The sequence below is a fragment of the Morchella importuna genome, assembly GCF_003444635.1.
Source record: "Morchella importuna strain M04M26 chromosome Unknown Morimp01GS015, whole genome shotgun sequence".
In the NCBI taxonomy this organism is placed as follows: domain Eukaryota; kingdom Fungi; phylum Ascomycota; class Pezizomycetes; order Pezizales; family Morchellaceae; genus Morchella; species Morchella importuna.
In genome coordinates this window covers 170,210-183,758 of record NW_025763412.1, presented here as the reverse complement: position 1 = coordinate 183,758, position 13,549 = coordinate 170,210, and the positions used below count along the sequence as shown (strand labels likewise).

Genomic DNA, 13,549 nt, shown 5'->3' with positions numbered 1-13,549 from the left:
TTTGAGAGGGGAGGGGGGCTGGAGTGACCGGCCTGGGGCTGGGGCACATGTGTATGCGTAGGGTATGTGCGATGTAATGTGTAATGTGTGTATGATGTGTGGTGGTTATGGTGATATGTGGTGGTTGGTGAAGATGATGATGATGATGTTGATGCGGTGGACGATTAACAGGCTGTGTGTGCTGGGGGGAGACGCGTTGAGTGTTTGACACGTGAGGTAAACTATCTACCGTAAGGGTAGAAAATGGTACAGGGGCAGAAAAAAAAACGGAACTCTATCATGTACCGGGACAGGACAGAAACAAAAAGCAAAACAAACGGATAGACATCCCGATGTTCAGACGAATGCTTGCCCTCCAGCCTCTATTCCAGGCTCTAGCTCTTGCTCTGCCAAATCATAACCAGGTTATCTGAAAATGTACCTGCCTGCTCTATGTGCTCAGTTCTATTCTGTCCTAGAGTACATGTACGAACTATACTCTGGTTATCGGATTCTGAACCGTTAATCGGATTCTAGAATGGCCTTATCGAGATCGCCAGGGGAAAATTAAAGAATAGCCTCACGATTGGAGCCGCATAAACCCTGACTGCGCATCTCCCTTTTTTCCTCTCAACGGTTCCCGGCAGCTAGTAAAATTTTGACTTTAGAGGGTTCCACACAACCCTTCCAACAGCCCTCCCCTAGGCCCTTTCCATACCTAAAATGGATGAGAAATTTGCAATACACTTAGACATGATGATCATAATTGAGTTCCATAGCTCTCTCAAAAACTCTGCGACCACCCCCCAGCTCTCCTCCTCCTATTCCTCCTCCCCTCTGCCGGGATTCTCATTCGAAACAGCTCATCCCACAGTTTAATCGTACCTGCAGAGAATTCACCACCCGCTACGCACCTATTCGTGGAGAGAAAAAGTACCCCGGTTCATAAACAATAGAAGGTACTAGTAACGTGCATGCACTGACTGAGTGGAAGGGGTTTTCCGTGAAGAAACTATCGCACTATTGCGTCTACTATCGTTCTAACAACGTCCTACCATCGTCACTCGGGGTGCGCATTCACGCACACGTTTTGTTTTTTTTGTACATCTCTTCGATTCACATCCCTCTCTTTCAACAGTCACAGGGTTACGATCAGCGATCCCACCGTCACCTTTTTTTTTTTTTTTTTTTTTCGTTACCTACCCCGGTTCAACACACACGCGGTACCGTACATACATACTTGTACATCTTTTTCCTTTCAGAAAGAAACCAGACTCCCGCTCTCGGCCGTCGTGAGACATCGAATCACACTATCACCCTCTCTCTCGCTCACCATGGCCGTGGAACTTCCCCCCACCGTGGCAGCCTCGTCACTGCAGCAATTCCTCATGTCAGGTGCCGCGGCGGTCATCAGCTGGCTGGTGTTCACCCGGTTGCTCAGAGCGGCAGACGTCGAGCCAAAGGGCGAGAAGATGGGGTTGGGTCCGGAGAAAAGCAACCTTGCAGATGAGTTTCAGTATGGCCCGGACGGAGATGAGGATTGGAAGGTCAAGAGCCTGTGGATATACCCCGTAAAGAGTTGCAGAGGGGTCGAGGTGGATGAGGTGAATGTAGTGCCTACTGGGTAGGTAAATTTTTTTTTTGTTTTGTCTTGCTTTCTTTTTTTATACTTTTTGTTTTGCACCCCCCCCCCCCCCCCGGTAAAGACGAAAGAATGAAGTGTAAAAGCTAACTACCGCTTGTTGTGATAGTTTTGAGCATGACCGCCAATTCGTAAGGAAGCCTCCATTTGGATTGCTTTTCAATTACTTTACTTTTACTGCCCCGGCATATATAATTTTCCGCGCACTTTGTGAAGAAATCACGAAACTACATACTTGTCTACATTTTACACTTGCATTTTATATATTTGCTTTTAAAATTTGCTTCTTCTACCCCCAATACCCAAAACAATGCCTCCAAGACCGCATGTATCGCCTTACGCGGCACCAACAAATGCTGTTTCATGATTTCTCACGCGGCACTTTTCCCTTCCCAATATAAATAACGAAAAAAAAAAAAAGAGATGACCCTCCCCCTCAAAAGAAAGCCCCATGTCCAACAACCAACCCCGTGCCCACCCCCGCACCCCGCGGCAATCCCACGGGGCGCCCCCACCCCAGTCAACAAAATGTCAGCCCATTTCTAACTCGCCCTGCACCCCACAGATGTTCGCCGAACTCCGGCCCTACCCGCGCACTGGCGCCCCGGAATGGAACTTCATCACGCAGCGCCAATACCCGCAAATGGCGCTCATCACACCCACCATCCACACGCAGCCCAAGTCCCCCACCGGCGGGACCTTGAGCATCACATTCCCCCTCACAGCCACGCCGCGCCCATTGCCGCTGTCACTGCTCCCAGCGGGTACGGACACGAGGACATTCCAGCTGCCGCTGTCGGGCAGCAAGGATGTCATGGCAAGATTCCCTCTCGTCAATGTAAAGATCTGGAAATGCACCCCCGAGGCATACGACGTCAGCAGTGTGATCCAGAGCGAGCTGAAGGAGCTCGCGGCCTTCCTCGGCGCGAAGGGGGAGGTCAGGCTCTTTAGGACCTGCGAGGAGCGGTTGAGGGAGGTGTACAGGAACGCGCCGAGGAAGGAGGAGTTGGGCTTCCAGAGTGTGGTTGGGTTTGCGGATGCGGTATGTCCCGATATTGTCTATTCTACTCCCCTATATGACCCCCACACTATGTGTGTACATTATGCAGGAATATGGGGCCACACCACACACGTCGAGATTTACAATTTCACTGACTAGCGGATTTACTCCAATTTTTTTTTACAGTATCCAGTGCATATGCTCAACCTGGCTTCGGTGCGGGAACTAAATAGCAAGATTACAGACAAGATCCCAGATCTTAGCGTGAAGCGCTTTCGCGCTAATATCGTTGGTATGTTTCCTTTTTTTCTTTTTTTTTTTTTTCCCTCCCCCCAGTTCCATTTTCTGACATTGGTGATCATTGATATCTGGGCCAAGCCAACCAACTAACTAACGCTTTACTGCAGTTTCGGGACCTAAAGCATTCTCAGAGGATGATTGGAAGAAGATTACGTTTGGAGGAAAGATGTACTACGCTGGTAAGCGTCTACCCCCTAGCCACCCATCTAACCCTTCTCCCTTTGTTTATTAGTAGTAGGCATATTCTAATACAAACCACCACCACAGCTGCACGTACGGTCCGATGCCGCCTCCCAAACGTCAACCAGGACACCGGAGAGAAACACATGCAAGAACCCGACAAAACCATGCGCTCGTACCGCAACATTGACGCAGGGTCGCCGAAGAATGCATGTCTGGGCATGCAGCTCGTGCCCGCGGACGAGCGGAGCGTGCTCAGAGTCGGCGAGAAGCTGGGCATCGTGGAGACTGGCGAGCATTTGTATATTCCTTTGTTCTCGTGATTATATTTGTGTTTGATATTTTTTTTAATGCGGGTGACTTTTTTATATGCTGTTGGCTAATTGTTTGACTTTGTGTATTATGGGGGTAGATGATGATGATAGAAGCTGGGGTGCAAAAGTTTAATTTTTTCTGTACATGGCGTTTTTTTCAGTGCTAGGGATGGGGAGGGTCTATTAATTGTAATGACCGAGCGAGCAGTATGGCATGACATGGCATGATGCAGTAGACATTCTAAAAACATAGACAATCACTCGACCCACTAGTTCAGTTATCCTGGGCCACTAAGAAACGACCAGCAGCCGTTGAAACTACCACGTTTCCGGTAACTGCGTAAAACTTTATTTCACTTGTACTCTACACTCTCCTCAAAATCTATTATTAAGTGTTGCAGGAGAGTTCCAAACTACATTCCCTACCACACTACACACCCGCCGCTTCACGAGACCGAAATTACCTCACCGCAACCCCACGAAACGAATCCGGCACCTCCGAGACATCTCATCCTCCACCACTACTCGTAGCTTTATAGCGTTTCCGAACACGACCAATATTGCATGATATACAAAAAGGTGGATTTGGCGCTTTTTCGTATGTCATGCAATATTGGTCGTGTTCGGAAACGCTATAAAGCTACGAGTACCTACTTCCGGGCTACCTACATTTCATATCAAAAAGTCGCTTAAATCCCCATCTCGCTTTCTCCCCTGCAGCCCAGCTTCCCGTCCAGTCCGGCGTGGGGTACATATTATTCTCCGCCCCATCCCGCCACAAATTAAAAACGCGCATAAAGTACATATGTATATCCCACATCCCACACTCCGCCCCCACCGCGCCGTCGATGCAACCACCTCCGTGTCCGCGGTCGCGGCTACGGCACGGCGGCGGCGGCTTTGTTGCACTTTGATCATTGGTTGTGGTGGTGGGTGGGTGGGTGGCAATGATCAAGTTGTCAGCTTACTGTGGTTACGTGAGATATGCGGTTACAGTGAGATACATGTAGTTATGCGGTTACAGTGAGATGTGCTGTGGTTACAGTGAGATTTGCACATGTATGATGGCAGGATGACTTATGCTTTACAATACGCAGTAAGTGCGGAGGCTTGCCCGGTGGTTACATTGATATTATCACTGGGGGAGGTCGGGTTGGTTGGAGAGGAGGGGGGGATAAAAGATTTTTCCGGGTCAACGGTAATGGGGATTTGGGGATTTGGGGATTGCTGAGCTGTTGATGATTGTCGATTGTTGGTTGTAGAGAGACATCTGGCCTCCTGCCTTCGATCTTACCTGGCTATTTGAGCGCCGCTGTTCTTGCCGTAAATGTATTGTCGGGTATCAAAAATAACCGATCACTGGCACCCTCGTGAGACCCATAGCAACCAAAACCGACCTGCGAAGAAACCTCACATCGAGACTTTCGAGGTCAGAAGGGTAATTCCATTCCCCTCAAGCACCTAACTCTGTTTAGGAGACTTAAAATTACTCAATTGCTCTCCTGGTTGTTGAGTTATTCTGACCTGAAGTGATTTCGACGTTGTCGTGAGGTGATCGGTTATTTTTGATACCCGATAATAGATATGTGTAGATGTATGTATCTGGTATGTAGATATGTGGTACCGTAGGGTATCTACTTTCCATAAGCATAAGGCGTAGACCATGTAGCTAGCTAGCTATACCTGCTATACCGTACCTAGAACCCGATGCCCAGTACACATACCTCCATCTATGTACTCCACTCTACTCCGCTCTCCAATTGACATTATTTTGCGGGGAAGCACTCTTCCGGTCTACTCAACCTCAAAATCTCAAAGCTCTAGATCCTAAACCAATTTTCCCCGGAAAAGCTCCCCGAAGCCCTACCTCCCAATATCGGGGAGAAAGCTCTTTGTTCCTTTCCCCAGCTTTTTTTCTAATTTCACTCCCTCCCTAGCTCCATAGCTACATGTAGCTAGCTCCAGGGTCCTTCCCACTCCCCACTCCCCATCAAATACCGGCCCGCAAGGTGTCTCTCTTTCTGTCTTGCCCGTAAAATCTAATTTGCCTCCCTTCCCCGGAGTAGCATTGCGGGGGCTAGCTCTCATCTCCACATCCATAGCTAGACAGCATGCCTCCGGCTCAGGGTCCGGGGGGAAAATGTTTTTCCGCGCCCCTGGTCTGGCAAATATACACTTAAATCAGAGTCGCTGTTCTCGCCGTGTGTGTATACCTGATTTTTTTCTTTTTTCCTGCTGCACGCAGAGAATAGATGTAGGTAGGTAGACAGACAGACAGTATGGCGAGGCTAGGCCTACGTAGCCATACCGTAGCCATACCGTCTTCTAGAACACGCTTCTACGCACACCCAAGCCTCTAAGACCAGTACGGTACAACCCCCGGAACGCGTGCGGGGGGGGCCGGGGGGAAAAACCTACACATCCCTGCTATGGGGTTTTCCGCTATCCTCCCCGGGGGTCCCGAGGAGGGTGTTTCCTTTTGCCCGGTCGGAGATGCGGTGGGTGATGTTGCTCGGGCGGAGAAGGAGAAGAATGGGGAAGAGGGTTGCCCGTTGCTTTTTCGTCCGGCTGGCCGCCGAGGTTAGGGGTGGATGGGTAGGTGGACGGATGGAGAGTGTTTGGTTGGTCGGTTGGTCGGCGGAGGTCGTTGTATATCGGGCTTCGAGCTCTCCATCTACGATTTCGTATCTTGCAGGGGTTTGATTGCTGTTTACGATTTGTAGATTTAGAATTTTGTTCTATGTATTCTGCCGGCTGCGGCTGCGGTTGCGGTTGTGGGTTTTTGTGGTAGGTTTGGGTTGTGCTTCTCTCGACTTTCTACCCGGTACTCCGCCATGCAGGTACACCTTTAGTCTCCCTCACCTCACCTTCCTGCGCGTGCGGCTGAGAATTTTTATTTTCCTAATGCGCTCAGCACACACACATACACATGTTTTTCCGAAAAAACCGCGCAGACCAGACCAAACCGAGGGCCCCGTCGTTTCGTTTCGGTTTCGGTTTGCAAATCCTCTGACACCGTTCCTGTCGTGGCCGTGGCCGCCGGCCCGGGGTAGAGCGAGGTGGTGGTGGGGATTGATTGCCTATCTATGGCTGTTCACGAGCTTCTCCGAGCTGCTGGTGTGATTTGCTCTGATTTGCTGGTTTTGCTTTATTTGATTACTAGCTACAAACCCCAGCTATCTATGGCGAGCGAGTTAACAGGCGAGCTGCTCAAGCGCTTCCACGGCCAGTAATCCAATTATTGCAGAGTATCATCGTAGCTACAAAGGTTAGTGCTCACTGCCAGTATCCGCCGCGCCGCCGCCGGTTGATATCAACCACTCCTCTAGGTACTTTACCACCCGTAACCTCTACTTTACCTGAACCCCTAATCCCGCAATCAAGCTCTAGCACGGGCCTGCGGGTTTCAGCACAGTAGTAGTAGAGAATAGGTACCCCATTCCCATTACCCCACGGTACAGTTAGACTCTTTCCCTCTGGCTGTCGAGATAAGACTTTCTCTCGCTACCTCCCTACCTCGTAAACTAAAGTAATTCCCGCTACCTACCCAGCTAGAGAGTGGGATATCTAATCTCTCGTGGGGGCTCACCTCGTACTCCCTCCCCATATCACTCCCCATATCACTATAACCCCCAAACACCAACAACAACAAAGATAGGCGCGCCGGCCGGCCACCGTCAAGAATAGTAACCTCCCAATTCCATTCCAGGAGGAGCTCAGCTCCTCTTCGGCCGGTCGCCGAACAGAACACACAACGAGGGGGAGGGATTTCGGAGCATCTTCGGCCGGCCGAAGAGCAGGCCGGATAAATACACAGGCTCAAGATATCTCTCCTCTACTGTTTGGGTTGTTTTGAATCGGCCAGATCGCTGGAATCTGAACCGGGGACTCTACCACAACCCACCCCCTTTCTCTCACCCCGGAACAAGGCAGACAGGTACTGGGGGGGGGGGGGGGATATGGAGGTGAGAGGGATATGATGCTGGATGATGGCACCACAAGTGGCGAGATGGAGGGTGGGTGGGCGGCGGTCGGTCAGTAGAGGAGTGGAGTGGGTAGAGTACCTATTCCAGAGTGGAAGCCAGCCAGTGCGGTCTCTTGGATATACACGTGTAGAGCAGCGGGTGCCTAGATATCTCCTACTAGCTAGCTAGAATACCTGTATTTCCACCACTCTACCTACCCACTCTATACCACTCTTCTACACCGCCCTGCCATGCCCTGCCATCACCAGTAGAATACACCACTATGACCTCACTCCCTCCCTCACCCCCTCTCCCCTCTCGAGCAAAGAAAGAAAAAGAAAAAAAAAGAGGCAGAAAAAAAATAGATTTTACCCGCTCTCCCATGGTCATCTCCCATTCACCCGGCCCCTACCCTGCTGCCGTGCGATCGTTCCCGCACTCACATTAGCTAGAGTATGTAGCTAGCTAGCATCACAGATGATGACTCGCTCCCTCCCTCCCCTTTTTTCCTATTATCGATATCCAAGGAAATCAAGGAACAAATGGGACGTCGGAGCAGGAAGTGTAGCTAGCTAGGGGTATGGCCATAGCCACGGCCATAGCCATAGACAGCCAGCCCAATATCAAGAACTCAACCACCTATTCGATCTACTTTACCTACCCGTAATTTCCCATTTCCCACCCCCCGGACCCCCTACCCTACCAACCCACGCACCCACGCCGCCCACGCCCACGCCCACGCCCACGCCCACGCCCACGCCCCAGCCCCAGCCCCAGACTCGGGGAATAAACCCCATACCCGACCCCCACCAATCCCAGGCTGGGGCGCATATGGGGTTCGGGGGAAATGTGGTGCCAAAGGCCGAGCTACATATGGTAGCTAGGTAATAACTACAGTCGTTCACAGGGTGAGGACGAACACTGGGTGAAGACGAACCAGGGTTCTCAATATGGCAAGAAACAGCCAAGCTGCCCAAGTGATCTTTCTATTTGTCCAAAAATCCTTGTTCGTCTACACCCAGTGTTCGTCCTCACCCTGTGGACGACTGTAGTGGGATCTCTGGGATAGGAGTAAAAGTGCCGAGCTTGCTTATTGCAGGCTGTCTCCATGGTAACAGTTGCAGTATGGGTGGGCTAGGTTGGGATGGATACATATAGGTAATTGGTACATACTGCCTGTCATGTTGGTGGTAATATCAGATGTATCCTCCCTCCACTGAGCTGCTCCAGCCGTGGGGTACGGGGTACATACCTACAATGGCAGGTTAGGCATCATCGTCGTCGTCGCCGTCGTCGTAACATAAGTAACAGGTAAAGAGTGTGATATTGGCTAATATCACGAAAGCTTCAGGATCTCATATGTCTGTAGCTCGCGAGGTGATGGCCGAGGTGGACTACATTGTTCTAGAACGTCTTGGCGTGGGGAGTAATAATGAATAATATAATAGTACAGGCTATATGAGTGTTCTACAACAGCACGATACCTTCCTCTATGGTTTCACGTAGGCAAGGAAGAAACAGAAACAGGTAACAAGTACTCCACTATACCTACATTATATGTAGGTACCTGCCTATACTCTCATGTAAGGTACCTCCCAAGTACCGCACTGTACATACATGTACACCAAAGATTCTCGAAGAGAAAGGAAGAATGGAAGAATGGAAGGGGGGGAACCACACGTGATTGCGTATGTAAATAATGTACATACCGCGGGGCGTTGGTTAAAAAGGAAGAGTAGGAACTATCGGCCCGTCAGAGCGCATACATGATGGCTTGCTTGTGCTTGTCTGTACTCTACTCGCGACCAGCAACAAGAACCCGAATATGCAGCTGCAAGTCTTTGGTGTATTTTTGACTTCTACCCCAATGGAAATTGCAGATTAGGACGTGCATTTTCGGGTTCTTGTTGCTGGTCGCGAGTATGTTACTGCGTCGAGTAAGCATAGAGCCGCGGCCACGCCGCACTCCACACTGCGCACTGGTTCACAGCCACTCTACTGTCGTACGTGTAACCTGCCGCGCTGTCTATATCACTGACGACTTATGAACTGTGGGGCAGACAGCAATGACTCTGACACTTGACAACAGACAGCGCGCGTACTCTAACTTCACTGCTGACACCGAGAAGCCTAAGCATCCCGTCAGAACATCAATGCTGTACCATGCCCCCCGCACCCCCTTCGCTCGCTGTCAGTTTGGGGGTCCTGTCAGGCGTTTCAATGCCGGGCCGCCCCGGCGACACGATACCCTTGTGAGAAAAACCCATTAGATGTTGCAAAATAATAAACAAGTCGTAAGGCTTCCCCTCCCGCTTTCTCCCCGGGGGCGGGGAATGGGGGGGAGGGGTTGTCTGCTGGCCGGCCGCAACCATTATCTGATATGGTGGATAGATAGATGAAATGCTGTGCTTGTTAAACCAAAACCCCCTCCCCCCACAGTAAAAGCCGTGGACCTTCTGTCTCAGCTTAGGGGGGACCGGCCGGATGGATATAGTGGGCGGTCAGGAAATAAAACATGGAGAATAGAAAGGAAAAGGGCATTAATGAGCACTCGGTCATGTTGGTGATCTTTCGGTTGGTTATATCTCCCTATGAGGAGATGATAAGTCTTTTTTGTGTGTGCAGTGAACTTCCTGCAGTACACACAGACCCTATCCTGTCTGCCTGTTCACGGACGCCTTGTTAGGTTGCTACTGCTACTGCTACAAGAAGATCTTCAGACCCATCCTGTAGACTGGTTTTGAATGCTGTGGCAACACAGGAAATGATTCATATCTCCCCATCCCACTCTCTATGCAGAGTTTCTATTTTTGCCATTCATGGGGGAAAGGGTGGGACCGGAAATGTTCACAAGAGGAACGAGATCGACCAAGATTTGTCTATTGCATATACTTTTCCACGAAAATATAAATAAGGAAAAAAAAGAAAGAAAAAAAAAACCTTTTTGTTTCCTCTCTCTTCTTAAACTGATTACTTATCCTGCCATAGACTAGGGTTGACCTGCCGGATATGTTGCCGGAGATTAAGTTGCTGGGATGAGATCGATGAGCTGGCCTGTGCTTTCCAATCAGTAGGCATTTCCTTCACCTCTGTCTGTTTCTTCTTATGATGTTCATCAAACACTTTTCGGGGACTGAACCCCACGACGTTCGACGCTCAGACATGATGCTGGAGGTTTGCTGACCCAAAGCGGCAAGAGCAACGAAAAAAAATAAAAAAATAAAAAGAAAATAGCGGGCTGCCGCACTGAGACTCACATATCTACCTGCCACGTAAGGTAGTTTATAGGGTTAGGGTTTCATTGAAAAAAATTCGGGTTTTTGAAGAATAATTTCCGAAGAGCGGTATATATATGCCTTCAATCGGTGAGAGGAGAGGGAGGGGATGTGTTTCGGATTGCGAATCAAGCAGGTAAACATTTCGTAGGCATCACTGGGATTTAATTTGTCCCCCGTCCAATATTTGCCTTATCGTTACCCAACGTCAATGATTGGTTCCGCTACTTCTTGTGCATCAAACGTTTGCTTTTCCTTTTTGTTGGCCATGGGCCCTGCGCAAGGGCTTCTTTTGCCAATGTACGTAACGTCCATTCCATCCTCATCCTATTTCATTTTTGGGAGCGCCCCCAGGCCATCATATCCGTTTTCTCGTTCAGTTTCCGGCCGAGCATCTGCCGGCGGTGGTGGGAGGTTATGTAGACCACTTGATAATCAAACCGGACCGCAAAGCCCAATATCGGATGCCGTTGCGCAGTGGATCCGCAAGGCTATGCTTATTCAGGAAAAGGACCCTGGATCGACAGTTCGCTTGCAATCTTGGCGGTAAAGAAGCTTATCTTGAAGCTGGAACGTGGGGCTCAAGAGGCGGGGTATTTGGAGAATATTTGCTTGTGGGTGTGGTCAAGGTGAAGAAGACATTTTCCCTTATTTTTCTTTTTTGGACGGGGTTTTGTGACGAAGAGAACTCGGAGTTGGTGCAGACAGGCGCGCCCCTCAAGTCATACTCGTCATCATCATAAGTCTGCGCCAGCACGGCAACACCATCCATCAATAACAATAGCCGGGAAAAGAGGAGGATGTGATGTGGTGTGACTTGATATCATAGATGCCTATTCCTGTCTCATATTATTCTTTCTCTCCGCCGAGCCTCCTCCTCCTCCGGCTCATCTCCATATCGTTTCTCTCACCGCGCCCTCGGGATAGGCAGAAGGGGGGAGTAATATCAAGTCAGGTGAACGTGGTATCCTCGCCCCTATGAACTACACGCGCGATAGGCCTCCATTCCAAACATGGAGATATATTGTGATGATGATGTTGTGTCTCGTGGTGTACCTCCTGAGGGATCAATTGCGGGGCATCGGAAACACTGAGATTTGGTGTGATTCGAATCGTGGGGTACTGTCGGATCAGTTATTACCGTAGATACAGACGCCCAACCCCCAGGTTCTCCACAAGGTTGGGGAGCAGGGGGGGGGGGGGGGGAAGTATTCGATGAAGGTGGGGGGGGTGAGGTTTCCTTTCTCTATTTTGTGGTTCGTGACTTGTGAGTTGGTGTGACGATAGGTGTCTATCTATCCTATTCGCGTTGCTATGGTTGCTATGGACGAACGTACGATAGACATCATACGTCAGCGCAGAGGAACGAGACCCTTGATTGAACCCTTGATGCCACGGGAAGAAAAAATAATTATGAGATATCTGACGACATCATACTCCAGAGCGGGGGAAAAAGTTATCAGTATTTACCGTCCGACTTTTTCCAGAGCAATAGGATTCTCATATCGAATATCAACATTTCGTCATTACCCCTCGTTTTTGTTTTGACTTTAACCCTCTTCCTGCATCTACATTTGTATCTTTCGGTGCGTACTCCGCCTTATGGCTTCGTGTCACATGGGCGCGGCCATCCATCATGGGGAAACGCCAATAAGTCACGGAAATTGACTGAGCTGATAGAGCATTGTTGTGGTAATTGTGGATGAGAGCAAACACTGACTGACAGCTGGCGACGTCGACAAGTCGTTTTCTGGGACGAAATAAGCAAAAATGTCTCCCCTCTCGAGGTGTCCTCTCTCCGATGCGTCGAATGAAGATTACCAAATGATAGAACACCCAACTGATAGCCGGATAGCATGTGTGCGTGCGTGTGTGAACAATTCCTACACTAGGTATCGTCAATTTTGCACGAAAAAAGTTTAGGACGCTAGAAACGCTTTCACGGCGCGGTGGGCTTCTTTTTTCTTTCTTTTCACTCTTCCTTCCTTCTTTTTCGTTCCCCAGCGTGCAGTAGCTCAATGGCTGGGATTAGCTGCAGCCTCAACTGTATGTACTAGTATTTCTCTGACGTTTTTGAACTGGGCCATTATTGCATACACCCAAAATCATGAGCTTGGCGTATTTTTGTATGGCATGCAATATCAGTCGCGTCCACAAACGTCAGAGAAATACGAGTACTCTAAAGTATGTACTTTACCTTACTCTATAAACCAACTCTAGAGTACATGTTAGAGACTACATGTAGGTACTGCTCCGCAGATACAAAGCGGCAACAACTCCTGACAGCAAAGGCTTTTTTTTTTCGAAGTAAGATTTAGGATACGACTACCTAATTTTGGTTACGATAGGTAACTGATTCCGACCGACCCAGCACGCAAGGCCAACCCCCGCAACGTGCAGATGAGGAAGAAACAGGAAGGCGGGGGGTGTGTGAAAGGCCACGAAGTAGCATGTGGAGAGATACCTATTCCTTGAGGTGGGGGAAAAAAAGTAAACCACCACTGGCTCATCAACATCACTCGGGGTGAGTGGGCTTCAAGTTAAAAAAAAAAAAAAAAAATGAGGGGAAAGGGGTAAGGAGGGGGGAAGCGGGAAAAGGAATTATAGAAAAAACTTTGTATCAGCCATGCCATTCATCGAAGAGATCAGATTTATCCTCCAGTAACTTTTCAATACCAGGAGTTCCTCTTCCACGGCGCACGCAGCCATCCATCAAACTCACCCCCGCAGGGACCAGCGAACTTAAGTTCCCGCCGTCTCGGTCTGCTTGATCATGATGGATGGAATCGAGTGCGATTCCAATGCCTTTCCCGATGAATCGTGTCGTTGCTTTTTTTCGCGAGACACGAGACATCCCAGAGCACAGTCTAGGGTTTTGGACTGTTGCACAAAGA

The 13,549-nt window shown here is 49.5% G+C and overlaps 2 protein-coding genes across 2 annotated transcripts; both read left to right on the top strand.

The window, feature by feature from the left end:
- Positions 1 to 1,313: 1,313 nt before the first annotated feature.
- Positions 1,314 to 3,424, top strand: LAJ45_05488 (uncharacterized protein; the record flags this gene model as incomplete). Its single annotated transcript, XM_046115059.1, has 6 exons — positions 1,314 to 1,603; positions 1,731 to 1,752; positions 2,187 to 2,663; positions 2,808 to 2,913; positions 3,029 to 3,100; positions 3,189 to 3,424. 6 exons carry the CDS (start codon positions 1,314 to 1,316, stop codon positions 3,422 to 3,424), a joined length of 1,203 nt encoding a protein of 400 aa, XP_045971581.1.
- A 5,878-nt stretch (positions 3,425 to 9,302) lies between these two features.
- LAJ45_05487 (uncharacterized protein) lies at positions 9,303 to 9,822 on the top strand (the record flags this gene model as incomplete). The annotated part of the gene is made up of 3 exons (XM_046115058.1): positions 9,303 to 9,383; positions 9,441 to 9,632; positions 9,772 to 9,822. 3 exons carry the CDS (start codon positions 9,303 to 9,305, stop codon positions 9,820 to 9,822), a joined length of 324 nt encoding a protein of 107 aa, XP_045971580.1.
- Positions 9,823 to 13,549: the final 3,727 nt, after the last annotated feature.